The sequence below is a fragment of the Pyrgilauda ruficollis genome, unplaced genomic scaffold (assembly GCF_017590135.1).
Source record: "Pyrgilauda ruficollis isolate IOZ18807 unplaced genomic scaffold, ASM1759013v1 scaffold4, whole genome shotgun sequence".
Classification (NCBI taxonomy): Eukaryota; Metazoa; Chordata; class Aves; order Passeriformes; family Passeridae; genus Pyrgilauda; species Pyrgilauda ruficollis.
The window spans coordinates 8,949,429-8,976,833 of NW_024525489.1; the positions used below are offsets into that span (position 1 = coordinate 8,949,429).

General features: G+C 40.3%; 1 protein-coding gene across 1 annotated transcript in view; it reads right to left on the reverse strand.

Annotated features, from left to right (window-relative positions):
• Positions 1-27,405, reverse strand: part of PLB1 (phospholipase B1) — an 86,663-nt gene that overhangs the window by 13,088 nt on the left and 46,170 nt on the right. Inside the window, exons 31-52 of the mRNA XM_041477094.1 lie at positions 27,037-27,132; positions 26,503-26,574; positions 25,802-25,861; positions 25,339-25,399; positions 24,559-24,617; positions 22,610-22,677; positions 21,601-21,644; positions 20,254-20,362; positions 16,447-16,498; positions 16,220-16,300; positions 15,076-15,141; positions 14,563-14,663; positions 13,635-13,716; positions 13,108-13,212; positions 11,342-11,437; positions 10,187-10,258; positions 8,520-8,591; positions 6,155-6,215; positions 5,396-5,454; positions 2,816-2,874; positions 1,579-1,622; positions 255-354 (exon numbers count right to left, since the gene is read on the reverse strand). Of these exons, the coding sequence (XP_041333028.1) occupies positions 255-354; positions 1,579-1,622; positions 2,816-2,874; positions 5,396-5,454; positions 6,155-6,215; positions 8,520-8,591; positions 10,187-10,258; positions 11,342-11,437; positions 13,108-13,212; positions 13,635-13,716; positions 14,563-14,663; positions 15,076-15,141; positions 16,220-16,300; positions 16,447-16,498; positions 20,254-20,362; positions 21,601-21,644; positions 22,610-22,677; positions 24,559-24,617; positions 25,339-25,399; positions 25,802-25,861; positions 26,503-26,574; positions 27,037-27,132 (1,619 nt within the window). The remainder of the gene's footprint in view (positions 1-254; positions 355-1,578; positions 1,623-2,815; positions 2,875-5,395; positions 5,455-6,154; positions 6,216-8,519; positions 8,592-10,186; positions 10,259-11,341; positions 11,438-13,107; positions 13,213-13,634; positions 13,717-14,562; positions 14,664-15,075; positions 15,142-16,219; positions 16,301-16,446; positions 16,499-20,253; positions 20,363-21,600; positions 21,645-22,609; positions 22,678-24,558; positions 24,618-25,338; positions 25,400-25,801; positions 25,862-26,502; positions 26,575-27,036; positions 27,133-27,405) is intronic.

The following is a 27,405-nucleotide window of genomic DNA, read 5'->3' on the forward strand; positions in this document are numbered from 1 at the left end:
AGGCATTGGCTCAAAAATTATGGGCAGAAATGGACTAAAGAAAGGAAGCTTGAGTCTAATTTAGATAACAAATAAATCCCCCAAATACTGAATTTATTAAAAACACCCAAAACCCCAAAACTCACAATTAAAAACATCAGATGACAGAAACATGCTGAGTACCAGCAGGTCATCAGCATTACCTCAACCCTGACATGCATCACAAAGGTAACCTGCCAGTCCATCACTTCTCACTCCTTTGGGATTGTCCTTACCGTGTTGCAGCATTTCTCTCCGCAACGTTGAAGCCAGCTGTTTCCTTAGAACTGCCAGTGGAGAAGCCAAAGAGGTTCGGATTGAATTTCTTCAAGATGTCTTAAAAAGAGAAAACACAGTGTTTAACCATTCACAGTACAGCCAGCAGTGTTGCCTCCCTGCAGAAGCAGGAGCCCTTTGAGAGGTGAGAATATTGACCTGTGTTTTCCCCTCATTCACTATGACTTACAGGAGCTAGAGACACACCTGCTTTGGAGACTCTAGTTACTGTCCAAATTTCATCACTGCCAATATTTCTCTCAACGGGCCTGAGGAACCAAGGCCTGGTGGCCCAGGAGATGCATAGATGGATCCTGGGCAAATCACTAGTCTTGCATTTGTCAGAATATTCGTGGTTGCTTTCTTTCATGTACCAGAAGCAGATTCCCTGAATATGGCCCTCTACCTCTCACTCTTCCAGCTAGATAATAATACTTGTGGCAGAGAAGGGAATTTTTAAAATTTTTCTAGATTTCACTGAAACTTTTAGTGGGGAAGCATGACATCTGAAAACTGTTATTGTTATTGTGTCTGTAGTACTGCTGTCTGAAACCTCTTCAATACAATCTCATTTATAATGCATAAATGAATTGTGCCTTCTATTTTTCTTCTAACACAGTGATATGCCTGGTACAAGGCAAAGCACATCAGATTTTTTACTGACAATGCCAGGTATTGTCAAACTGCTCCACAGAATGGATCACATGCAAATAGAGCAGCCATTGTAAACCAAGTGCCTTCCAATGTATTGTCACATTGACCACTTAATAGTTTCTATGGCAACTACAGGCCCAATTACACAGAACACTAGGGCAAAAATTTATAGTACTTTTAGATTTTTTTTTCCACTGCTACATAGCAACTTGAAATCACCTGGAAGAACCACAGCTTTGCCAACAATCCTGGCTAGATGGACTGGTAATTGTTTCATAACCCTTCATTTGTCCACAGACATTACAGTCAGTCACTGGAAAGCACAAAACAAAATAAGGGAGGAACAGGTATGCCATGAACTTCTGTCACCTTTAGCATATTTACTCCTAATTTTTTTGGCCAAAAGGACGATACACTCACATGCAGGTCCTGTAATGTGGAGGGGCTGAATCAATTTACAGCTAATCAGGTCAGTCTGGATCTCAGCTCTCACTTACATGAACTGCTTATACCCACAACAGATGGACATCCTCACTGTTTTCAATGAATGACCATTTCCAGATGTTTCCTAGCACGTACTTAAACAACTTTCAGTGTAATACCCAACTTTTGCTTTTCCAGGATACTCACTGGGTAAAGTAGCCTGGATCTCCAGAGTGTCATCACCCCCAATACTACAAAGGGAAAGAACAAAATCACCCAGTAGGGTTAATCCTGCAGCCATCTGTCTTATTGTCACCACATGTTGTTGTAGCCGCCCAAGAAGGAAAAAACAACCTCCCTTTCCTCCCCACAAAATACTTGCTTCAAACAGGACTAAGGAGATAAACCACAGGAATTCAGGGAAAGCAGTGAAAGGATAACTCGCATTATATAAAGCAAGGCAGCACTAAGATAGAAGCTATGCCTTCAGGCTGGGAACAGACCATATTGGGAGAACTGATTTTTCATCTGGACATGCTGGGATACCTACAACAGAAAGGCATATTTCCTCAGTAAAGCTGCTCCACATCACCTTGCTGAAGCTCCATTTGCACGCAGTTATGCATAGGAGAGACTGCATTAAATATTCATTAACAACCTATTTGCAATGCTGCAATGCCAGTGACATAGAGCCTCTGCCTCACCATTCAACACTTGTCTGTGTGCAGAGCCAATATACTCTTATACCTCTTGTGGCAGTCCCTCCTGAAAATATCCATGCCTGCAGACACGTGCAAAGGGATGAAGAAAGAACAAAGAGGACAATGTATACATGCACACACTTATCAACCATATGTGTGTCCATAGGGAGCAGGCAGTTTCCTTCCACTCTAGCATGGATATTGAGCTTCACACCCTCTGATGTGCATTGTTTTCCCACTTTGCAATAGCAAAGGTGTTTGGAACATCTTCACTGAGTATGTATGCAGCGCTCTTGCCATATTCATGCCAACCCACACCCACTGAGACCTTCCAGCATTACATACTGCATAGATAATCACAGCAACATTTTGAATAAGCTCCAGAAAGACTAGCAAAAGGCTAAAAGGTACTGTGATACAGAACCATGCTTGTAGCAATCAGGTTGGGATAACACATATGCACACACACACAAAAAAAAAAAAAAAAAAAAAAAAAAAAAAAAAAAAAAAAAAAAAAAAAAAAAAAGCCCACAAAAACAAGCACAACCCACCCCCCAGACCCCCACTCCTTTTCTCTTCCAGTCCTGACTCCTCCAATCCTTACCAAGCAATACTTCGTGTCAGCACCCTTCCCCTGAATTTACATATACAAAGATGTAATTACACAAGCAGGTGACCCACATTTTAACTGTGTGCACAAAAACAGAGAAAAAAAAAAAAAAGAAAAGAGCACTTTCACTCACCTCCAGGAAAGTCCCCTCCAGTCTGTTTGTAAGTCTGGTACTTTGGCTCCTACTGCAGTCTGGAAAAGAAGGAAATAACAACTGATAAAATACCGAAAGAAAAAAAGCCCTATGAATTTAGGTAAGAGAGACATCGTGTTTTGAAAGTGCTGAAACATTCTTCTAACATTACTCTGCAGCCAGCCAAGCCTTTGCAATATCCCAACTTTAGCATAAGTGGTCTGTGTCCTTATTCACCACCACACACCGGCCTGTGGGCAGCCCTGCATCTCCCATACTTCAATTTTCTGTGCTTCTCCTCATATGCAAAGGAAACTTATCTAAATAGCAGACTATGGAGCATCAGAGGAGATGTAGTCCAGCCAGAGGACATCAGAGTGTAAGGTCAAGGACATAAGAGTTTAAAGTTGCTACTCCTACTGTTTTAGCAACCCAGTGGGACCCAGATTAAAATCAATGGGTTTGTATTTGTTTGGATTTTTTCTGATGGAAAATGCTTCATCCTGGCATTTCCCAAAGACAGATGATTTTGAGAGACTTAATAACCCAGGAAAAAAGCCTCAAACACTGATGAAAAATCCCCATCCAGTTTTAGCTGTACATAAATCAGAGAAGCTGCTTTTTAATCTGCCAAAAAAACAAATTTTTGGTGTACAATCCATTTTTCCTCTCCTGGATCCAGTCTGCTACTTAGCACACAGACTTGATGAGGTGTAGACAGGATTTTTTTTGCCAGTATAGATAAGCATGTTGGCGCATCTATTGCTTTCACTGGTGCATTGGTGCTAGAGAAGTCAGACAGATTAATTCTAACCAGTGACATGACTAAATTACTCAATTTTTCATTAATTTCCAACTGTAGCTAGATTGAGACAGCCTTTCTTCCTGCACTGTGAACTTCATATCCTTCAAAATTAAATAAATACATAAAGCCATCAGAACAAAGACCTCTGTGCTGAATTTGGGTGGCTCACAGGATGGGGAGAGACCTCTAGCAAGGTCGGCACCCTGACTCACATTCAGGGCAGCAAACGTGAGAAGGGGTTCTTCTGCAGCTTTACAGTTTTTTAGTGGTCTCACCTACTTTTGTATTCTTCAAAAAGCCATGGCACCAATTCAGCCATAAACACTGACTGCATTCTGGGATCTTAGGAGTACCAGGAGAACAATCCATGCCTTGGTGGACTTTGCTGCTGCAGTGCCCCTGTGCCAAGGATGGTTACCCCACACAATGTGCACGTGGCTGCTGTGGGAGGTGTGAGTATGTGCACACATGTGGAAAACACTCTGCCACTTTTATGCCCCCCTCCCCCAAATAAATCACTCAATAAAACCCCCTAACACACCTTGCTGTGGCAGTGGCAACTGGTAGGAACTGCATGAATAATGACATTATGAGAACCTGCCTTGCTCAGCTCTTGAGACAGAGAACTCAAGCACCATGATCTGGTCCCTATGACTATGGTTTTCTGAGATATTTCATATACGAAAAGAACTAATATTTTTAAAACAGGAGATATGTGCTAGTGCACACGCCTAGCATTTGATGTGGGGGAGGAATAAAGAAATTAATTTTAAGAGTCATGGCAATGGATAAGAGGGAGACTTGTAGGGCTTTACTGATTTCTTCTAAAAAAAGCTCAAAGCTTTGCAGCAGGGGAAAAGCCAGGATTACTTCAGGTCAAGCAAAATCAGGTTCAGAGCTAATGAGAAGGTGCATGATGCATAATGAAGACATGCACACCTGCCTGTAAGATAAGCCTGATCATTTAAGGGCTTCAGACCCTTCAAGTCCCTCTGAACTCAATGGGAAGAGAATCTGCTGGAATGAGCACTGGTTTAGTTCAGGAGTTAAAATTCATGGAAACTGTTGACGCAAATGTTTTCTTTCATCCCATGCCAGAACAATTCTGCAGGGCTGTGTAACTCTAGAATTTTTTTCTCAGAAAACTTCAGTGCAGATCTGCAGTATTCCCTGCTATTTTTTTCCTGGGGTCTTTCTGAGGGTTTTTTTTTGTGCATACTTTTTGTTTTAAACCTCCATTTCTTAGGAGGTTTAATCCTCACATACATCAGAGCTGTAACTGGAAGACATCTAGGAACGCAACCCAGGAAGCAAAATCTGAAAGCAAGACTCTGAAATACAGAAGTATCAAAATTATGTCAAGTGGGAAGCACTTCATTTTGCAATCAATTATTTCCATGGGAGTTTTCAGCAAAATGTCTTCTTGCATCAAAAATATCAACTGCTTTCGCTTATTTTTTTTTCATGTCAGATGAGACTAATCCTAAAAGACAGACACTTCCCTTTTCAAAAACACTTGGATAAACTGTATGCAATAGAGAAAGGGATCCCATTTCTGTCCTGGCCTGAACTATTCATTACTGGATTACACAATTGCCAATGTCACTCATACCCCTTCAGGCTATTTCTTTGCAAAGGGAACCAGGTAGATGAGTTTTGCTCTGCCAAGCCAAAGCAATTTGCTTTCTATCTGATGACGCCTGACATGACAACATCTGGGTGGAAATCAACAACTGCTCTTCTCATTGCAAACATGGGAATGCAGCAGTACTCACAGTCAGGGAATCTCCAAGTGCTCCTATGACTTTGATGTCAGCAGGCCGTAGCTCATGGACTAAAAAGCAGTAGGAGAATAAAAGCAGGATTACTGACAACTGACAAAATACTGTTTAATAGAATAAACATGCAAGTCTTAGGTTCCAATCTGATGGCATTTTTGCAGACTTTTAAGGTAAAAAAAGCTTCAGGTTCTGTGTGTCACCTAGGCAAAATGCATAACTTCCTGCCTTTGGTTGCAACAGTGCATTATGTTAACATGGAAAGAAATGGAAATTAAAACAGCTTAGGTTAAAAATGAAAACAGACTGGATATGTTTACAGATGCATACATTCAATCTCTTTTAACTGACTTACAAGTTTGGGTCATAGATCAAGATTTCCTATTAAATATCTCCCTGTAAAATCTTCAAACTGCATACAGCACTTGCACTGCACTGCTTATCAGAGCACATTCCAGCTTGCTAAGTCACTGACCCTCCTGGGCAATTTTAATCTGCCACGTTGCTGTATGATGAATGATGTATAAGATACATGCATACAATAAATGTGATCACATTTATCCACAGAGACATACCTGCTGTCATGCTGAACTCACTGTGAATGGCAAGACCGACTTCTTCCCTTTGCTGCTAAATATATCAGCTTTTATTGTTTACTTTCCATCTAGGATGTGCAATTTCAACATCTTATTGCTTTTAGAAACAAAAGATGAAGTTTTTCCTATGTGTGATTTTAGGTTGGGCGTTCCTTCTCACCTGATGTTGGGACACTAGTGGATGGAGTGTGACCAGGACATGACAGCTCACTGCCCCAATTCTGAAATGAGATGAGATTGTTTCATCTTGTAGCTAAAAGATAATGTGGAATTCATATATAGTTTAGTTGTACAGTGTAGGGAAAAACAAAGTTAAAACATAGGTCCTAGTTTGGTGCCTATGTAGCTCAACAGTCTTTTTACACCTCTTTGTGGAACACTATCCAAACAATCATTACTTCTGGTGACATTTTCTAGCCAAAGCATAAACTCTACCAAAGGCAAAACATTTCATCTTGAAATACTGTTTATGACAAAGTTCCATAAGGATGACTATATTTCCCTCTCCACTGCCTACAAATTTTGTCCATGACCTACAAGGTGGGGTCTCCAGGTTTGAAGTCTTGCTCTGTCTCAAAAGATATCAGATGTAAAAGCAAATAAAGGTGAACAATAAAATACCCTGCAAAGTTATCATGTTACACTAATGTATTATATTATTAATGTATTATTATATTAGCTGGTAAAGGGTTTGAACATAATTCCTAAGAGGAAGAGTTGAGGGAATTGGGGTTGTTTAGCCTGGAAAAAAGGAGGCTCAGGGGTGAACTTATCACTCTATCGCTGCGTGAAAGGAGGTGTGATGATGCAGGAGTCTGTCTCTTCTCCCAGGCAACCAGTGAAGGAACAAGGGCAAATGGACTCAAGTTGCACCAGGGAAGGTTCAGGTTGGATATCAGAAAAATTTCTTCACTCAAAGAGTGGTCAATCATTGGAAGAACCTTATATATTCTATTATTATATTATCGTTCCCCATGTACTTTGCCAGGAACCTATCCTTTCCCTAGAATCTTTCAAAAATGGCTTGCTTTTACTGAATATAAAATGTGAAAAAAACTCAAAGCTTTAAAAGTTCCAGCAAAGAAAACTCTTGGGCTCTGAATAATTGTACTTTACCATACATTTTTAGGTGACATAATACTTATTATGTATATTACACCAGCTGAAAATATTGAATCAAACACACATTGCATAATACCTTAGTTCACCATCAGAGACAGCTGATTAATGTCTCCCCATGCTTTTTGGTAACAAGCAACCATATTAGCCAAGAAGGCAGCAAGGGAAAAACTGGAATTGTTACAGTGGCCAGCCCTTGCAGGAACAATGATAGCTGTGTACACAGATCAAAAGGCCAGTCCTGCTAGAAGCAGATCAGGCTAGGCATGTCCTGAGGTCCCTTTCAAGCTCAATTATTCTGCGACTGCACAATTCTACCAGAGTAAAACTGCATAGACCTGTGGTCTTCAGAAAGCATGGTTGCTGTTAAAAAACATCACAACAAATTCATCTGTTCCTGTAAAAAGATGTTGTAGTATGCTCCACTATCAACCATTAAAGTCTGGTTGCAGAGGCTAGAAAGGACAGATAGGCTTATTTTTAGATCAGAAATGTTACTTTACCCTCTCTCTACTTCTTTCCTTTATCACTTCAGAAGCTGTTGCTGCTGAGATTCAGTGGAATTACCTACTAAAGCATAACTCTAGCTCTACTAAGAAAAATCTCATATCAGTTCTGCAAACTATGACTTGCTAAGACAATGACTGCTGTTCTTTGTGACCATCATGGCACGAGAAAAATCTCATATCAGTTCTGCAAGAACTAAGATATCAGAACATATCAGTTCTGCATTGCTAAGACAATGACTGCTGTTCTTTGTGACCATCATGGCACTTAAACACTTTGGTAATTGGGTTAGTCATGAGCACCCCCAGTATGTCAAACTAGCCCAATCCATTTTGACTGCCAAGCAAATAACTGCTCCATTTCTTCAAGTCCTATGCACAATATCTGTTTCTGCAGTTTATTGAGCATGCCTCATGATAGCTGGTCAGTCATGGTGGAAATTAAGTCTCTTTGAAAAATGGGATTCCTATCACTTTTGTATAGGGTCACACATCCAATATGTAAAGGTGACTGCCCTCTACAGGATAAGTTTACTTGAGTGTAAGGAAGAACAGTGCCTCCAGAGGAGAATATCTAAACCTTCCTCACATTATTTGGGGGTCAGGATTCTAAGACAGCTTCTCCATACTGTGAGGAACTTGATATCTGAATTAATTATGCATTCCAGGTTACTTACTTTTGTTACAGTTTTAATACAATTGCACCATTAATATAATTAATTTTGTTTGGCTTTTAGGAAAACATTTGTTTACACAATGAAAAGTGCAATGCAAGGCAGAATTCTCTTTCCAAAAACTGGTAATAGTTTATATAACCTATAAATTCAGGATGATGTGTTAAAAGATGAGACACAGCTTTACATAGTTTGCCTAAAATGCAGCAAAAGATGCAACAATTACCTTTATTGGCTCTCTAGTGGGCACCACAGGTGTGTAGTTGCTATTCCTGTACGTTCCCAGGAAGGGACTGTTCTGGAGAAAGAGGAAACAAAATAAGAGAAATAAGAGAAACCAGGCAATGAGCACATGGCACAAACCATAGCAAGTGATATCAAGGTATCATATAACCAAGATACTAATTGCTTAAACTATAAAATTGGAATCTGGACTTTGAAACCATGCTTCTTCCTTAAAATTAATAAAATTTGTGTTTAGTACCTTAGGACAAAAATCACACATGCCAGATGCCAATTGCAGTTCAATATTTTCCTCTCCTAACATTCCAAATTAGACTTTATTAGAAGTTTAGTCCTTTCAAAAGGTGCTGATGTAGAATCTAGACAAACTGGGCATATCTTCTGTGTCACAGCAGGGAGATGAAAGATTGCTTACTGAAAAGATCATTCTTTCCTCCAAGGGAGGTTATAGAAATTTCATTGTTATTTTTGTCCCCTACTAATGCAGCATGCATTCAGGAAGACATCATACAGGCTAAAAAAATTCACCTGGAGGCTCACTTACCTCAATCAGGAGAAACTCCAGCATCTGCATAAAGAAGTCTTAAAAAGCACTAAAATTAGAAGGCAGGTTTTTATGGTACTTAAGGTTGCCTCAAAGCAAATACTTTTCCATGGCTACTGGCACTTTTATCAATGACCTTTTCATTGCATTTAGGCTTACTAAAGGCTTACCATTTCTGCAAAAAAAAAAAAAGGTCATATATCTCTTCAAGGGATATAAAACTTTTCTTTGCCTACTTCTGAAAAGCAATATCTTTGAATAAGAGTGAAAGGAAAGAAGCATAAAACCCACATTATTTGGCACTGAAGAAGTTGCTGAGTTGATTTAAGCTGCTTGGAAAGAATGCTGGGTAAATGGAGTAGGATTAATTTGAGCAAATCAGAGGACTTCTGAAATATGCTGGTTAATAACTCAGGAGATTTTCCTTGTCTGACAGGATGGACACAATATGGACAAAAGCCTTGTGCATAATTGAATGTCTTGAATGTCTGCCTCCAGACCTAAGAGAACTCAGAACTCAGCTCCCCAGTCTGTTCAGTTCTTCAGCCTTCTGGCTGGAACTGCTGAAGAAAGGGAGCCAGTTACTGCTGCCTGCAGCAGTCATTTCCACGTGCTGGTACCTAGCAACTGTCCTGCAAGTTCAGCAGCTTGTTTTGTAACTGCAGAAGCAGCTTCCAAAGAGTCTGAAGTATTCCTCTTATGGATCAGGCCAGGAAAACCAACCTGACACTAATCCAAGAGATGACAGATTCTGGGTTTTCAAAGCTCCTGTGGTGCCCAAACCTCATTGATTCTGATGGGAAAGTTAATGCAGCATGTTCTGATGTTTGCTGCTTGAGCTGCCTCTGTACTTCACAAACAACAGAAAACAACCTCTGCTGCAGCTGCTAACACCCAAATCAGCATATTGTGAATCAGTATTCACGGCACAGCAAAGTGGCCATGGGACACCAGTGCAGGTATATGAGAACACCTGCTCGCTCAGAGGTAAACAGAACAAAGCTTTAAGTAAGCTTATTCCAGATAGACCAAATCCCTGCTCTCTGCAGCACACACAGGCAGTACAGCCTCCTGACAGCCAGCTTCCAAAATGTGGGTATGTTTACCTGAGCTGGACAGCCAAGGACGATGTCAGCTGAGAAATCAAATGAGTCAGCTTTCTGGCCCACAGGCTGTAACTGGAAACAAAGACAAAAGAACCCGTTTTTTAACCATGTCAGCTCATCTTAAATTCATAAAATAATTCTAATTAAAAAAAACTCCAACGTAAATATACCTTTCAAATCTATAGAAAGGTGCCTGTATTTAGACCTAGATTTATAGCCAAGGCTGAAAAAGGCATCTACTTCTCAGAAAGAACATGGCAACCGCAAAACAAAAGAGCAGCTCTAGAAAGAAGCTTAAAATGGGAAGTGGAAAGCTACAGTGGATCAGTTTAAACTCCTGGAGGATTTTGGCAGGCACATGAAGTACCTTGGAATTTTGCCAGAAGGCAAGGTCATAAACTTTCTTCTCTTGCACAAAAGACATTAAGAGTCCCTCAATTTTTTATAGCTAAGCTTCATGATGGCATCTCCAACAAAAGGTTGTTTATGTGTAGAAGATAATACCAAATCTAATTAGAGGTACTGCTTGATGATTGCAAGCAATCATGTCAGTTGTTAAAATATTAATCCAAAGAATATGGAAGTTACTATTCAGGATCCAAGATACTGCCTCTGACTGCTGGGTACTCCTGCACTGCCATGCTAAGTAAAATGGGTTTGTTTAAGCAATCTTTAGTGACTCATCTTTATTGAGCTTAACTCATTTCCAAAAGTAGTAAAACTGAACTGAATTAAAGCCACTTTAATTCCTAATGAGACATTAACAACACAGGGATTTGAAATAAACATCTAAGTACTCCTTTTTAAATTGACAGATGCAGTTACAATTCTTTATTTGGTCGTTTCCCATAGCAGCCCATAGAAACATCATCCTTAATAAATGCTTTTCTGCCTTGCACAAAAACGGATGAAGAAGACTTGAAGTCACAAAATGACTGTGATCATGCACTGGGAGCACCCCTCTCCTCGCTGCGCACTTAAAGAACCAAGAGATTCTAGGCAGAGAGTAGTGCCAAAGCCAGAGGGTATTTAACTAGTTAAGGAGAGACAAATACAAGGTCCAGCGTTATTCAGGCCTTAATTGCAATGAGAAATATTTTAATGGCAGTCATGTCTAGGTGAAGATCTCACTGTATGCAGAGCCTGTCAGCTTACCACAGTATTCCACAGAGCCCTGGCAAGCTGAGAATGGCCTTTCTGGCTTGGATGGAAGCAGTCAGGTGCAAAGTAGGAGATGTCTGGTTTCTTGTCCTACAAATAAAAGCATAAAGGACATATGAGAGTAGAAAAATCCCCACACTTCCAATTTGGATTTACTGAGGCCAAATGAGAACCAGTAAAGAGAGAGTGATGCTACTTGTTCTCCCTGCTCCATTGCAGAAAGGCTCCCAATTATTTGGCAATACAAACTGTACTTCAGCAGACCCACGAACTACCAGAAACACGTAGCTAGAGATGACTATGTGCCTCCTTGGGCAGATCCATCCAGAAGCAGTAAAACCACAACTTTCTATTATGGGTACAGATCCTCTTCTGGTTCTGCAATAAGGATGAGTTCCTCTGCCTGGTTCCAGTTATCATTAGAACTGGAACCACAGGCAGCATTATGCTCTGCAGTACCTTCTGCACAGCTGTGAGTTTTGAAAGGATCAAGAAGCAAGTAAGTGTTTGGTGGAAAGCAGCCAGTCTGACCAAGCACACCAGAGCAGTCTCCTTTCTAAACAAAACTGTACTTTAATACAGGGTTAATACAGGTACTGGACGATCTGAAGGAAGTGGAGTTTGGAAATTTAAGTATCTTTTTTGTCACATGAATACTGAGATTAGGGTCACACATGACTGAAACAAGTTTTTTTGGTCAGAGCAGTTCTTCCTCAAAACTTGAACAGGTTTTTTTCAGTGTGGTTTGGCTTGCTTTTTAGAGGACTACTGCCAAAATTTGCATAATATCTTTTGCCATGTTTAGAGACAGAATTTTCAGTTCTGGAACATCTGAATGTTGAGATAAGAAATTGAAAGAGCATCCTGAACTTCTTAAAATCTGAACTAATGCTTGTGAGACTACAAAAAAAAAGTTCAGAAATATTTTACTTCTTGTATTTTCATTTCTGTGCTCCCCACCATCAGTACCAAAGTCCTTAGGGATGACTTCTCAGGGTCACCAGCTTCACACACAAACAAAAGCTTCATGCAAACAAAACAAAGGAGGCCTGTGAAACAAATTTGTCTGTAGCAGCTCCTTAACTTTTCAAACTTTCACCAGCTATTGCAAACATTTTCAGAATCAGTCCAGTTCAGTTATGCCAGAACAATCCCTGATCAATATTTTGCTCCATCTCCTCTTAGCTCCAGGTACATATGAAAATAGTTTCAGCTTTAGTGAAAGTTTGAGTATTTTCCTACATTTACAGCTTACTGGAACTTGCCATTCAAGGAACTGAGGTATACATCAACATACACACATGAACTCCATAAAACTACTTCCACGATATCATAGGTAAAATTCCCTTTTTTTCAGACACAGAAAAATAAGTTATTGGCATAAAGGGGAGCTGATACCATAGTCTTCACTGAGCAATGCAGCTATGTTGTTTTAAGAAGTGCAACTTAATAACTTGTTTTTTATTAATCATGTTGTATTTTCAGGAAGAAAAATATTTATATACTTCAAAGAACATACACAAACACACCTCTTAAATCAAGTTTTGACTTATTTTCCAAAACAGCAATTGATATTGACAGAACAATACGTAAAACTAAGAACTGCTTACTATATGAAGAAATCTGCTGTACTATACCAAAAAACAGCAACTTCTCATAAGAAAAGCACAGAACAAAGTGAAAGTATTTCAAATACAGTCTCTATAGGTAAGATACCCATCCTTTGTCCTTTAAATGCAGAAATCACCTTTACATGATACCTGATCAAGAGGAACCTTCAGATTTTGGAGGAAAGGCTGGATGACGACTGTGAAATTTTCATGCGTGTCATATCTGCCAGACTCTATCAGACTCTGAATGCCAAGCTGCAAGAAACAAAAAGCCACCAGCAATACTTCAACAACATCTCTGCATCATAACTATTTTCTTTGTTTGGGTTTTCTGAGAGCACTGGAATCAGAAGGAAGTTTTACTTGTGAACTTAAATAGCCACAGCCATTGGCAAATGAAGGCCGAGATGCTGCAAAGGAGCTGAGAAGGCTGGAACACAATGCTGAAACTGTTTGTCAGGGTCAGGGTTTTGGTGACTAAACTCCCATCGATTAACCTCTACTTGGAAACATCATTTTTCTGAAGACCGCTGCTGCTAGTTTTGGTCACATGATAGGTTTGGGTAGCATCAAATGAGCTCCTGCTGAATTCTTAGTTTGGGTAAATATGTTGCTGGTCAATCAAGAGCTCACCTCTACTGGAAATAAAGTAACTGTACCACTCTTAGTAGTCATACCTGGTAGGCTTTGATGGCGTCTCTCACCATTGTCAAATTTTCTGAGTTTTCTTCTCCTGTGAGAACACAGCTACACAGATAACTGTGGGGAGGTTAGCGGGGAAAACAAGAACAGAGAGTCAAACATCTGATGATGCAGATACCGCCCTTTCCCATGCAATGCCCTCACAACATGGATGTAACAAAGGAATCTGTACAATCACGTTTTTGTGAAAACATCTTATTATCCTTGCTATTGTAATTTCAAACTTTAATCTTATTTTCTGCCTCACATGAAGGATACTACTTTAAGTAATTTTGGTTTCGCACTCAGATATATCAAAGTAGTGCACACTACTCAGATATATCAAAGTAGTGCACACTGTGTAGTTTGTTTCATTAATTTCACCCTGGCAACCACCTGCAGAATGACAGGGGTGCACACCAGAGCCCCTGGGGAACTAGAAAACAGTACTTTGAAATGTACTGCCTGTTTTACTTCTGAGCTGACACCTTTCCAATCAACAATTCCTTTTTCATTCCCAAGACAGAGAATTTGTCTCCGTCTGAAAGGTCAGTAAAGAATGCAGATTACCCATTGCACTAAAGCCTCTGAAACAGGGGAGACCTGTCTGCTCCTCAAAAAACATACTGCTCCTGAAAAAAAAGGCCTGCAAATCTAAATGTTTGTGCACTTCAACCCCATCTTTAAGAACCCTGTTTCAGTAACTTTAATCCTAGCCTTTGAGGTGTACATTATGTACAGTTCTAGATATGGAAAACAGGTCAAAGCCAAGAGAAAGAAATGCCATCAGTCAGGGTGATGTCAGCACTGTGTGGGAAGGAAGTCCACAGGACTGTGCTGCTACCTTTAAACATCAGTTCAGATTATAAGAGAAGCACAAAATAAGAATACAAACAGGACAAAAGGAAGTCAAACAAGCCTTACTCTGCCAAGTGAGTGGGACACTGAACTGAAGGGTCCACAAATAACTGTCTCAGAGCAGTAATGTCCCCCACATCAACCAGACTCACTAGAGCTTTTGGAACCTGAAAGGTAAGTCAGACTTTGGTTTAGAAGAAACTGGTTACACAGCCCACAGTGCATTTATTTTACCCCAAAGTCCAGCCATTTGACACTGTTTCCCTTTCTCCACCACTGGAAGGACAAAAAATTAAAAAGATAGAAAAAGGAACAACCAAACTACCCCAACTCAGCTTTTGATTTTTTCCCCACACCATGGCTCAATATTACTATCTGTCATTTCAGACTGCATCTCACTACTGCAGATAGACAAGACAAAAGAATATGTTTTTTGTACAAGTCAACAGCATATGTTTGGTGCCACAATGGAAAAAAAAACCCAAACAAAACCACAAAATCAAACAAACAGAAGAGCTAGCATCAGGCAGTCATGTCTCACTGTGAGCTAGAATGCTGGGGTAATTTCAAAGTACTTGCCTCCTTGTGCAGAATATCAAGAGTTTCTTGAATCCTTTTGATGTAATTCCCAGCTGAGTACTGATCCTGATAGAAACAGAAGAGACACAAGGAATTTAGGTTGGGAGGCTGGAGAATCACATTATTTCACTTCCTTTTCTGCCCTACAACACTGTGGTCAGTAGAATGTTCTTACTTCTTTCTAGAGGCTGGGGATTTTAAGCATAGCAATTAATCCAAAACACAGGGAGGCTCGGTGAAATTTTGGATTTAAAATAAACCTTGTTGCGTAGCAGCATATTGAACCCAAATCCACTGGGCCCTTCATGTAAAAATGCAAGAAGGAACCCCATCTGAATGCATGCTGAGCAGCAAAACCAAGCAGCCACAAGCATGTTCATAGCCAGCTGATAAGCTCTCAAAATTATGTGAAATCATTGCTAGTCAAGGTCATAGCTATAAATAAGGCTATAAAACTTGGCAGCAGCAGCAAAGATGCCTAGCAAGGCTCCTGCACAAGAAGCACATTTCTCAAGCACAAGGGGTTGCAGGAGAATTGAAAATTCTCATAAGAAGTGAGCATATTAAAGGCAAGAGTGTGAGAGCTGGCAGTGAAAGGTGGCCTCTCCCTGTTGCCTGCCCACTCAACTCCCATGACCTCCTTATGGCAGCCCTAAAGGCTTCTCCACAATCCAGAGAAGCATAGCATTCAAATAAGACTGAGCACTGCAGCAACTTCCCTCATATATACACCTCACCAGTTCCTAGCACCTCCCCACACTATGAGTTATGGTGTGATGACAATTGTAGGGTTGCACCGCTTTGAACTACCACTGCCATTCTTGGATGTCTAAAGAGGCCAAGCTAGAGCACAGCAGTTACCACATCAGAGGAGTGAGGCATCTCTTTCCTTCCATTTTTTACTTACAGTCAAAAAACAGTAGTCAAAGCAGTGGTTCTTATCCTGGAGTAAGCCAGACAATACAAAACCATCCTACTCTGCTGCTGGCAACTATTTATATCAGGGTATTGCCAGCCACAACCCCTGTCAAAACATACAGCAGCCCACATATAACTCATTTTATCTCTGTGATGGCTTTATGATTTCCCTTGAGGTGTTTCTACACTGACACCACAGTTTGGGATAACCAGTGTCACTACTCACAGGGTCTTTGCAATAGATGCACAGATCATTGGCTCCAATATGCACTGTTATGAGCTTCCAGTCAGCACTGAAGTCAATCCTCTGTGCAATAAAGAAGAAAATAACGAGTCTGAATTTCTTTACCTTTGTGATATGCACATGGTGTCACTGCAGTGAAGTCACTGCTGTGTGAAGCAATGCCTATTTCTATTCATTCTGTAAGTTTGAAGGCGTCCCACACAACTTACCTGATCAGTTTTCATAAGACTCACAAGACTTCTTGCTTGGGCTGGCAAGTGCCTGGAAAGGAGAACTAGTGAGTGAAAGTAACACCCGTATTGAGAGATCAACATTAACAGGCTTCAGACATCTTAAATCAAGTTGACAGATATTAGAAGGGTTGAGTGAGGACACAGTACAATACTCATGTTGCTGTGGTCAAATTACAGGTTCACATCTTGGTAACAAAGTCAACATCAAATCAAACTTGATTATATCATATTATTGATGAATATGGATTTTACTCAAGTACAGTAATTAATCTGGAACCATAAGTTCAGCTCCTATTACAGTGCTTAGCACCTAAAACAGCTGAAAAGCCAGATATGGCAACAGTTGTAAGCAGAGGGCCTCTGTAGAGCTAGGCTCTTGTCAATCTATTCCTTACAGACTAAAACACAGGAATCCCCAGTCCCAACACTTAGCTGACCACTTGACCAATATGTCCCTGAAAAACATAGGTTTCAGAGCTCACTGTGCACACCCTCCTCATTTTTGTAGCCTGCACCTACAGTATGTAACTGTACACTATGTGCACACAACTTTTCCAGAGTAATCAAAAATCCAAGAAACCTTCAAGGTTACTCAGACAAATTAAGATGACAGCTGTTTTCCTACAGCCAGGTGAGCACTCTCTCTTTTTTCTGTACATATATGTATATATACACATGCACAGATAGACAAATAGGATAGATAGATAGATAGATAGATAGATAGATAGATAGATAGATAGATATCTAAAGTGCAATGAGTTTTGAGTTACCTAGGCTGGGTGCTTCAGCTTTGTTTGACTGCCCTGACAGATTGGCCTTCAAATATGCATAGGGGAGAGAAGAGAATGGAGTCAGAAAGCATTGACCTTCCAGGCAGGTCTGTGGTTCAGGATGAGCTGCATCTCCCTCCAGGCTCTGGAGATTAAAGACACTGGCTATCATTTCTGGGAGCCTATCAGCTGACATTAATAAGCATGTACACTTGTTTTGTATGGCAACCAGAGTTTAGCTCCCCTTTGCAATGCTTTGTTTACTGTAGGAAAAAGAGAGGTCTCTCACCACCCTGATCTAACACTGGCACGAGAGCATCTACTGAGGAATGAGCCCTGTCATACATCTACTTGTGACACTGAGTGCACATAGTAGTTCTTATCACCATTACCCTTGTCCAATGTCATAACCTACTTATTTATATCCCAAAGCTATCACAAGCCACAAGTGGTCACAATTTCCCTCTGCTCTTACTGTGGAAACCCCTAAGCTAGGTATTGTCTGCAGTACTGACACAGAGGAAAACACCACTTATTGATCTAACAGTCCAGAACATATTTGATTTCTCATTCAGTCAGTGAGATGCTGATGCATCTTAAGCCAATGCAGTCAGCAAGATCCAATGACATCTCGAATGAAGCAGTGCCAGTAATGATCCATCCTTGAATGGCAATTTCAACCAAATTTAGATCTTGACCAATGGAAACAGTTTGCTAATGGGAAATACAGATATTCACAATTCCTGTCACCTGTTTTCTCCTCTCACCCTCTCACTCTTAAATTCTTAACCTCCTCTTCTTTTTTTTTTTTTTTTTTTTCCACATGAAATCAGAGACCTCAGCCAGGCTCTGCTTCAGCAACATTATTCAGATATATCCTTAACTCTATCATGTACTTAAGCACTTTGGCAACGCATGCAGATAAGGCTTAGGAACATTTTGCTGTATGAAACCTGCATTACTACATTTTCATCTAGTTCAATAAAGGGCTCTTCAAAGCAGCCATGGATTTAATTTTAAGAAGCCCTTACACCTGGTTTCTATAAGCTGGTAAGGCTGCAAAATTATCTGATTTCAGAAATGTCCCAGAACCTCTGGAAAGCACTTTCCAGATAACCATAAAGCAAGACACACCAGGAAACAATTCTTAAATACCAGCATTAGCTGGTGGACTTTTTTTGCCCTGTGAATCACTGGAAAATGGATGGTTTTGGCTGATGAAGAATAAATGCTGAATTGCACCATCATTCATCCAGGATTAAATGCCTAAAGCAGGAAAAACGTTTCCTTATGTTGCAATACATTTGAGTACTTGACTAGGATGAATTCATCTTCTCAGGTACATCAAGAACCAAAACATTATAGGACAGAACCCCAAAAGAAGTATTTGAGAGCTCAAAATAGTATTTTACAGCACTTCTGCACAATTTTCTGCAGAGAGTTATGAGACAGAGAAACAACAGAAGACAAGCAGAAATCTGGCATAACTGTTGTCTGTGTCTCCTTGCTGAACATTTACAAAACATGGTTACAAAACAAAGACAGCTCAATTTCATCATGTTTATCCAGTCCAGTCACTTGCAGGGGAAGTGAGAAAACTAATTGGTATTGATGAAATAGGCAGTTTTCATTAGACTAGCATCCATCAACTCATTTCAAAGAGCTAACAAATAGCTATTTAATAGCAATACCTCAGTTGCTGATACAAGCTGCCCTAAGTCATAATGGTGACTTGAGAGGTTGTGTATTCTGCTTCAAGTCCTCCACCAGACCAAAAAGCCTTTTTAGGATTTAGCTGATAAAGAATATGAGACAGGCACCTCTCTCATTCTTTCATGCAACAAACAAAAGCTGGAGGTAATCTGGATATATGCTGCATACAGTATGTTAATAAATTCTCATTGATGGCTGACACACGTTTCACTGACATACACAGTTACCTTTGGCCATTACCAAACACAAAAATGCCTTCTTTCAGTTCTGTGGGGGCTGTAGGATATAGCAGGGGACCTAGCACCCTATTTCTGTCAGGAAATCCAAGTATTTACTGAGTTTACCAGAATGAGTCAGAAGTTACACAGGGCCTACAGGAGAGCAATAAAAAAACCTGATAAGTCCTAATAATCTTTGCGTAGATACAGCAAACACAAACACCTCTCTTGGCTTCTGAACTTCACTTCCAAGACTCCTTTGGGAAGCAAGATGAATTTTTCTTTAAACAAACAAATTAAGGTCTGGGTAATAGCAACTCACAATGTCAAATCTAGGCACAGTCTGCCAGATTCTGTGCCCAAACTATGACTGAATTCAAGCAGCCATCTGTTTTGTTAATTAAACAGCACAGACTTTGAATAAGTATCCAGGGATTTCTAGGATAAGCAATATAGAAAAGCTCAACTCATGCAGCTTCCCAGGTGTGACTAAAAGCAAAGAGCCAAATTCAGGTGACTGCAAGACATTACAATCCCTATTATGTTGGCAGAATGGGCTCCAACTGTAGCAGGTCTGCAATGCACCAAAACCCATGGATGATGATTAGTAATTATCTTTTCTTAAGATTCTAGACTGGCTTTTTCCCCATCTCTCTCCTGTCCTTTCCTGCTTGCTTATCCAGAAATCCAAGGCCAGAATTATGTAAGACTTCATCCTGTTTTACTCCTAGTTTCTCTTATCAATTCATTACATATCCAATTTCTAAAAACATTCACATTCTCAGAGATTTACTGACTGATAAATAGATAAATGAATAGATGTTGAACAGAAAGAGTAGAAACCTCCCAACTGTTTCTGCCAGTTTCTTGTTTGTAGATTTCATAATGAGGACTGTTAGTTTCATTTGAAAGTTCAGCTATGAAATAAACCCATACGTTTAACATGTTTTGAGCCAATTTCCACTCTAACTCAACTGGTTCTGCTTGCTCTTCAGAGCAAGTTGTGACAGCACATGAGACAGTTGAAAGGCAATTAAATGAAGCATCCATCACCTACAAATGTAAAACAAAAAGCTACATACTCAGCCAGTGCTCCAGGAACTGCTTGGTTAAGGAATGCATTGGAATCATTCTCATTCCCAATACCAGTTGAGTAGCCCGTGATCATGACATTGAACTCTCGAAAGATGTCTGAAAAACAGAGGTGACAATGAAGGCAAAAAGACTCCAGCCTGCAGGGACTAGAAGAACACACCAGCACTGCCACAGTTTTGCTCTCTGACAGCACAACTGCTGCTGGTCAACCTTGATGGATTCACCAAGCAGTGGGGAAAGGGGCCACCAGCTGCAGTGACTCAGACAGCAGTGTGCTTGCCATGCCCTGCACTGGGACCAGCAGATAAGATGAGCAGAACTGGGGACTGCTGTGTGCAGTTCTCTCTCAAGTTGTAGCGGTTAAAGCCTAAAACAAAATTATCAGTCATACGATGTTGACTTTGTGAAGTGAGCATGAAGGGTCCTTCAGCTCAGCCGGAGCTGGTTTTCAGCTGAAGTATCTGGGTCTGCTTCACTGCCGTGCAAAATCTCATACTATTGACAAATGTGAGGAACAAAGCCTCAGGTGCATGGTTGTGATGAAGTCACACCATGCTCTCCATAGTAGTTTCCAAAAGGAAGTTGGCAGAGTAACTTACAGCTGCAAGTGAACACGGCCACATTGTAAACTATAAAATCTACTTCAATCTCAAAGACCAAGTTTAACCACATTTTAGCAAGGGCTTTAGCAAATGTAATAGGACTCAATTAATCAATTAATTGTTTATTCAATTTATACTCCTGTTACATTTGGCTTAAAATAATGGTCAACACACACAGGAACAGTTTACTGGCCTCTTCGAATGGAAGTTTATTGCTACAGCTGATCCAAACTGAATGTCAAGTGGCTCTACATTAACAATAGACTGAGCTATGTAAAGTTGCAGGTTTCAGTGAAGAGAAAATAAAAATTATTCCCTTCAGGTTACATGTATGAGTAAGGCAGCATTATTTACCAAAGAGGCCTACTCTATGCAAATATTTATTTTGGAAAAATTGTGATGGAATATTTATTAAAAGCAAATGTTGAGTACATCATGAGCACGGACATCACAAGGTTACTGAGAAATTCAAATAATACTCACCAAAGAGTTGAAAAGGGAGAGGGAAAAGAGAGCAGGCAATTTCTATCTGTTCTCAGCTTCACTAATGCAGTTCACTAATTCACTAATTTTATTTTTTAATCGTAGCATGCTGTTTCTTTTAAAGGTAGTTCTTGTTAATTACACTAAAGCAGCTTTGAGATACTTAAAAACTCTCTATAAATCTACCAGAAATTAGTCCACTGCATCTCCTCAATCTTGCCATTCATATCTAGCAAAGCATTCACTTACTAGGTAGAGTTGTCACATTCTTCAACGACTCATCTCCTCCAATACTAAAATGAGAAAGAAAAATCCCAGTCACTGACCTCTTATTTGGACACAGGCAATAAACAAAGTGAAAACCTGCTACACATCTTGGGGAAAAGCAAAGGGTTATTAATTTGGTAACTATCATTTTATCAGAATGCATGGAGATGGCAGAAGTGGAAGTACTGTTGGGGAGAAGAGGTGAGGTTTCAGTGCTGAAGATGCTTGTCAGAAAGATTTAATGCTCTTGCAGATGTACAGGGGTACTGTCAATCATTCATCAACTGGCAGAAAAATGCCTGACATAGCTTCATACTCAAATACTTAATTCATACTTAAGTACTGCAGATTAGAAGGTCAACTTTGAGGCCCATTCCAGCCTCATGAAGCCCCTTTAAGGCAACACCAAACACAGACAGCCCTTGAGTGACAAGAGAACTTCAGCAGTAGCTCCTCACTCCTCCTGCTTTCCGCACAGGGACAGATTTCCCCCGCTTTTGCGTTGACAGGACATACTGAGGCCACAGTCCAGCTTACACAAAGGTATTAATACAGCACAGAACTGCTTCAGTCAATATCAATAGAGCTACATCACAACAGCAAAACAATTTAGTCTTTTACGACTGTGTGTTGCTATAAGTGGCAAAAGTCCTCTGGCCAAACTATTTTCCATGACACTACAAAAAGTTCAGAAATAGAAAACTTTGAGAAGTCCTCAAATCAACCAGTTCTGACTTGTTTTGTAGATTTTAAACCTGACATCCCAACATAAAAATACAAACTGTTGCAGGCAGCCAAAAATGAAAGCATGAGAGAGATCAAAAATCTTGCTTAAAATCCACTGCTGAAAATGCTTTCTGTAAAGCTACCCTTATGAAAAAATCTTGATACACCTTCAAGAAGTGCTAGCCTGGGAAGCAACCTTTTTTCAGTTTTCTGACAGCTGAAAGACCCAAAACACATCTCTTCATCACCTTGGCTGAAGACTTACCTCCAAGACAGTCCTCGGTATTGAGTGATCACGTCCTGGAGGGTATCTGAGGCAATTCCTGAACCAGCCTGGACATTGTTTTTCATTAACCAAATGAAATTAAAGCACAATTACTAATGCAATAGTAACTAGCAATACAAATACATAAACAAATACAATTTACTAATTTAAATAGAATTACATGGTTGTTTTATTTACTTTTTAATTGAGTGGATGTTTTCCAAAGCTTTAAAAGGCATCTGACTTTTCCCAAACCTTTCTCCTGAAGGATACAACAATACCTTTAATAATTATTTAAAAGCATCATGTTGTATATATGACATACAAAATGTATGATGGAACTGTGGAACAAAGATGTGGGTCTAGATGAGCAAAATAACTCTTTTAGGGTTGCATTAGTCAACAGTGAAGAAAACATCTCAATCAAACACACAAAATGGCCAATGATATGAAACACTACATAAACTCAGGAGAGAAAATAAGCATGTATCAGAAAGAAGCACCATAACTCATATATATCAATTTGAAAAACATTGTGCTAAATTGAAAGATTTATAACAGAAATAGAGCAAGGAGGAAGCACTCTCTACACTTACCCTGAAGGAAGAGGCAAGCTAGCAACTACGCTCCTCCTAAAACACCTCCAGAATTCAGCAGCAGAGCTCCTGACAGCTGTGATTGTATAGTTTCATTCTAAATCTAGGTGCATATTAGTACTTGAGTACAGTACTAGGCAGCCTATTTGCTGCTTCCTTAGATTAAACCTAATACTACCAGAATACTACATTTTCTATGCATAAACTTTATTGAAATAACAGAAGATTGGTGCTCAGAATGACTATGTACAGGCCAAATGCAGTTCTATGACAGCAATACACCACTGCATGTTCTATGAAAGATTTTATTCCCAGCTCCTACAGACTATACTTAGAAGCAGAAACACTGCAGGGCCCTAGATATTACAATACAGCAATCACAACCATGTACAGAATATATTTCGTTTATTAATATCGCAGGTTTATATCAAAATGCTTCTATTTATTTCAGTAGCCTCCTGTGTGTGGGAGCTGTAACACCAAGTCTGCCAGAAAGTTGTAAAGGGCTCACAGTTTGTACACACAATGTGTTTGTTGTTAAGGCTCAGATTCTGAGAAACCTATGTTCCAGTTACATCTTTGTGTCCAGTGTTTCCTTTTACTGGCTGTAGAATTTCAATCTTTGACCAGTATGAAAACATAAGGCAGAAAGGCATAACTGGAATACAGGATGTCTGGATTTTGAAACATATTCCTTCTTGACTACCAAAGATAATGATCAGCAGCAAGAATTGTATCGTGATCAAGAAATCAGCTAAGAGTTAAAACAGGCACAATAAAATGACTAAATATCTTCTGAAGTGCATTGAGTCAGAGGGCTCTCACCCCATATTTCCTTATCTCATTAATGCTAAAATTATTAAAATGCTATTATCCCAAACCACTTAGCTGCATTCTGTTCCTGAAAGAACTGAGGCTGAAAAACAGGCTCATCAGTCCATTCTTATGCAGAAAAAAAACCTTTAAAAAGCACCTAACTTTAAAAATATTAACGTTAAGGTTACTTTAAAAAGTAACCTAAGCCTTGTGCTGTGTCTCATTCATTTCAACAGCATCTAATCTCTTCTGCTTCCAATCCAGCAAACTACCTAGGCACCTCTTTAAAGGATTCTTTATAAATAAATCTTTAAAGGATTTGCCTGTGTTTTTGCTGGAGTTCAAAAGCATGTGAATATTTGTGGGGGGGGAATGGAGCACTGGAAGACTGACACCTTCTTTCTTAATCCAGCTGCTAGATCTATTATAATCCATGAATGAACAGATCTTTGTTTCTGGGTACAATAGCTATTTCCCCTCCACTAAAGCAGGCACATGTTTGTAGTTTTACCAGGAGTAAAACCACCATCTTCTTACCGTCAAAGAATCCCCAAGGGCTGCTACAATTTTCACATCAGCTGGCTTTAAGGAATGCACTGCAATGGAAAGAGATACAGTTGAACCTGGTTAAGAAATAGCTATTTTTTTTCCTTTACTGTGTATGTGAAATATGCCATTGTCATTGTGATGTTCTGTGACATTGTTTTTGCAATACCCAAGTGATAAATCAGAAGTTCTTTCCAGCCCATCTCCTGTGATGGTAGCGCCAACATATGCATATTATTCAGTATTTCAATGATTAATGTCGCTACCGAAAAGGTGGGAGAGCAAGGAGCAAAAAACAATAAGTGGCAAACAATATCCAGCACCAAAGTGAAGGTAAAACAATGCAGAATTACACAAAGCAGGAACAGCACATTAAAGACTTCAAAAGACTAAGGAAAAGACAATAGGAAGTTATTTGAAAAACCGAGTACTGCTAAATTCCAGACTAACATGAATGAAGCTGTATTTCCAGTTTCTTTCCACGACATTTAGGTGGAATAGCTTATAAGCTATATCAGCACACAAATCTGGATTTGATCACAAGTTATTTTGAAGTTCTCCACTGGCAGTGAGTTCAGCGAAGATACTTAGTCAGGATGCTACCTTGTGTGACAGCGTGGCATTGTATCTGTTAAGCATCTGCTGAAAAACATGGCATCCTTTCTGAGCAATGTTTTTCACAGCCCAGCAACCATTTCAGCAAAAAATTAACATTCGTCTTGAAGGACAGCTGAAGGTAATTGAACCTTAACATAAAGCAGGCAAGACTACCTGAACTTGCAGGAGGAGAGGATGGAGACCTGTCCTCACATGGCAGCTGGCTTCCATAATTCTAAAGAGAAAAAGAAAGCTGAAGAGCATTTGGCTAGCAAATACAGTCAGTAGAAACTAGGATCTTCCCAGCAGAGGCCAGGTGGATAAACCGGAGCCTCTTCAGCATGTAATTAACAGACAAGTCTTGGTTACTCAATCCAATAGTCACATTCAGTATTGCTCAGAAGAGTACAGTGTCCTGTACTGATAAAAGTGCTGTTTGAGCATGTGTTCTTACAGGTGTTTTCTGATGTATTTTGTCTAACTCAAGGAGTACCTCCCTACCTGTGCTATGCACTCAGCCTCCAAGCCCCTCTGGCCAAAGACTTATTTCCCCTGTGCTGCAGAACATAACTCATTTGGTTACCATACAGGAACAGACGCAGCAGAGTAACAGTGGGATGGTGATGTTGACACTTACTGGAGTTTGGTTAGGGTATGTGTAATTACTGTTCTTGTATGTCCTCAGGAATGGCTCAGCCTACAAAACAAGGCAATCTGAATCAATGCAAAGCAACAGAGGAACACATGGAGATTTCCATTCCCCAACTTCGGTTCTCAGATGTCTGTAGATGATTAGCAGCTTGATGCAAATAAAACACTGGGATTAAAAATAAATAAATAAATAAATAAATAAAAGGCCTTTTTAAAACCTGTGTAGCAACAGTGTAAATCTGGGTTATATTTTTATAACAGAAGTTAGAGAATGCCCTCAGGACCCTGCTGTGTGTGGCTCACAAGAAGCTTGTGGCCCCACCACAAGTTATTCCCAGTGAATCCTGCAGAGCTATCCTCACTGGTACCATCACTGCTCTGTTTTCCCCCACTGAAGCTCTGCCGTTCAGTGTGGATACTTGATGATCTTGGTTAGGTAGGCCAAACACCCTTCCTTTGTGTTTTGGCCGCCAGTGATGTGTGACTGTGAGGAAGCTGACTCCTGCTTGCCCTCCATCCTCTCCTGGGTGAGTGCTCATGCTGTTCTTGATGGCAGTGGCACAAACTGTGTGGGGAGGAGCAGATCACCCTCACAGAGCCAGAGCTCCAGGCACTGCATAAAGGCTCCCACAGAGCCCTAGCCACCCCCAGCACCTCCACATAAACACAGACACCCTCGTAACTTACCTCAGATGGACATTTGAGGACAAGCTCATCATCTATCTTCTGACTATCTGTCTTCTCCCCTACAGGCTCCAGCTGGGGGGAAAAGGGGATGCACAGAGGAAAAGCAGATGAGTATCAGAGAGCAATGGGTGATGCTGCACTGCCAGTCATTGGAAACCACCTCTGTAGCACAGCAAGACAACTGCAGGGCACTGCACCAATGCTGGCAGCTGCCCCCATGCACTGTTTCTTTGTGTGCTGAAGAGGCTAATTCCCATACACCTGGAATGTGGCCTGCTGGTCAATGTGCCTGGCAGGCATCATCTTCCTGAGACACAGCCTGAACACACCCAGCTTTAACACACCCCGAGATTTACTGGTTTGAGATGACTGGGCTAACAATTCAGGTGACCTTTCTTCATATGATCACTCTTTCCCTTTGTAAACACAATTCAGAAGAGATATGGCTACCTAGCAGATCTCAGGGGGGGTTTTGCTGCCAAGGGCAGGATGAAGTGAACAAGGAGAGAGTAACACAACCTTTATAAATCTTACCATGTTGTTCCACAAAGCACGTGCAGCCTGGGAATGAGTCTTTTGGCTGAAGTGGAAACAATCTGGGGCAAAATATGATGCATCTGGCCACCCCTCCTAGAAAACAAGATAGGTGCTGTCACACAGGCAGCAAATATGCAACGAGCTGTGTATTCTGTCTTCTCCCTTCCAGTGAGATAACCCAGCAGACTTCTAAACAAAGTACCTGCAAAGGCCTCTCAGGCAAACAGAATTAAACCAGGCCAGGGAAAGTTAGTAACTCAGAACTAAGAAGCCTTTTAAAACTCTTTAATACACTATTCCCAAAGTAATAAGGACTACAAACCACTGTGACTCTGAGTACAGAATACCTGGGCAGAGATATCAATT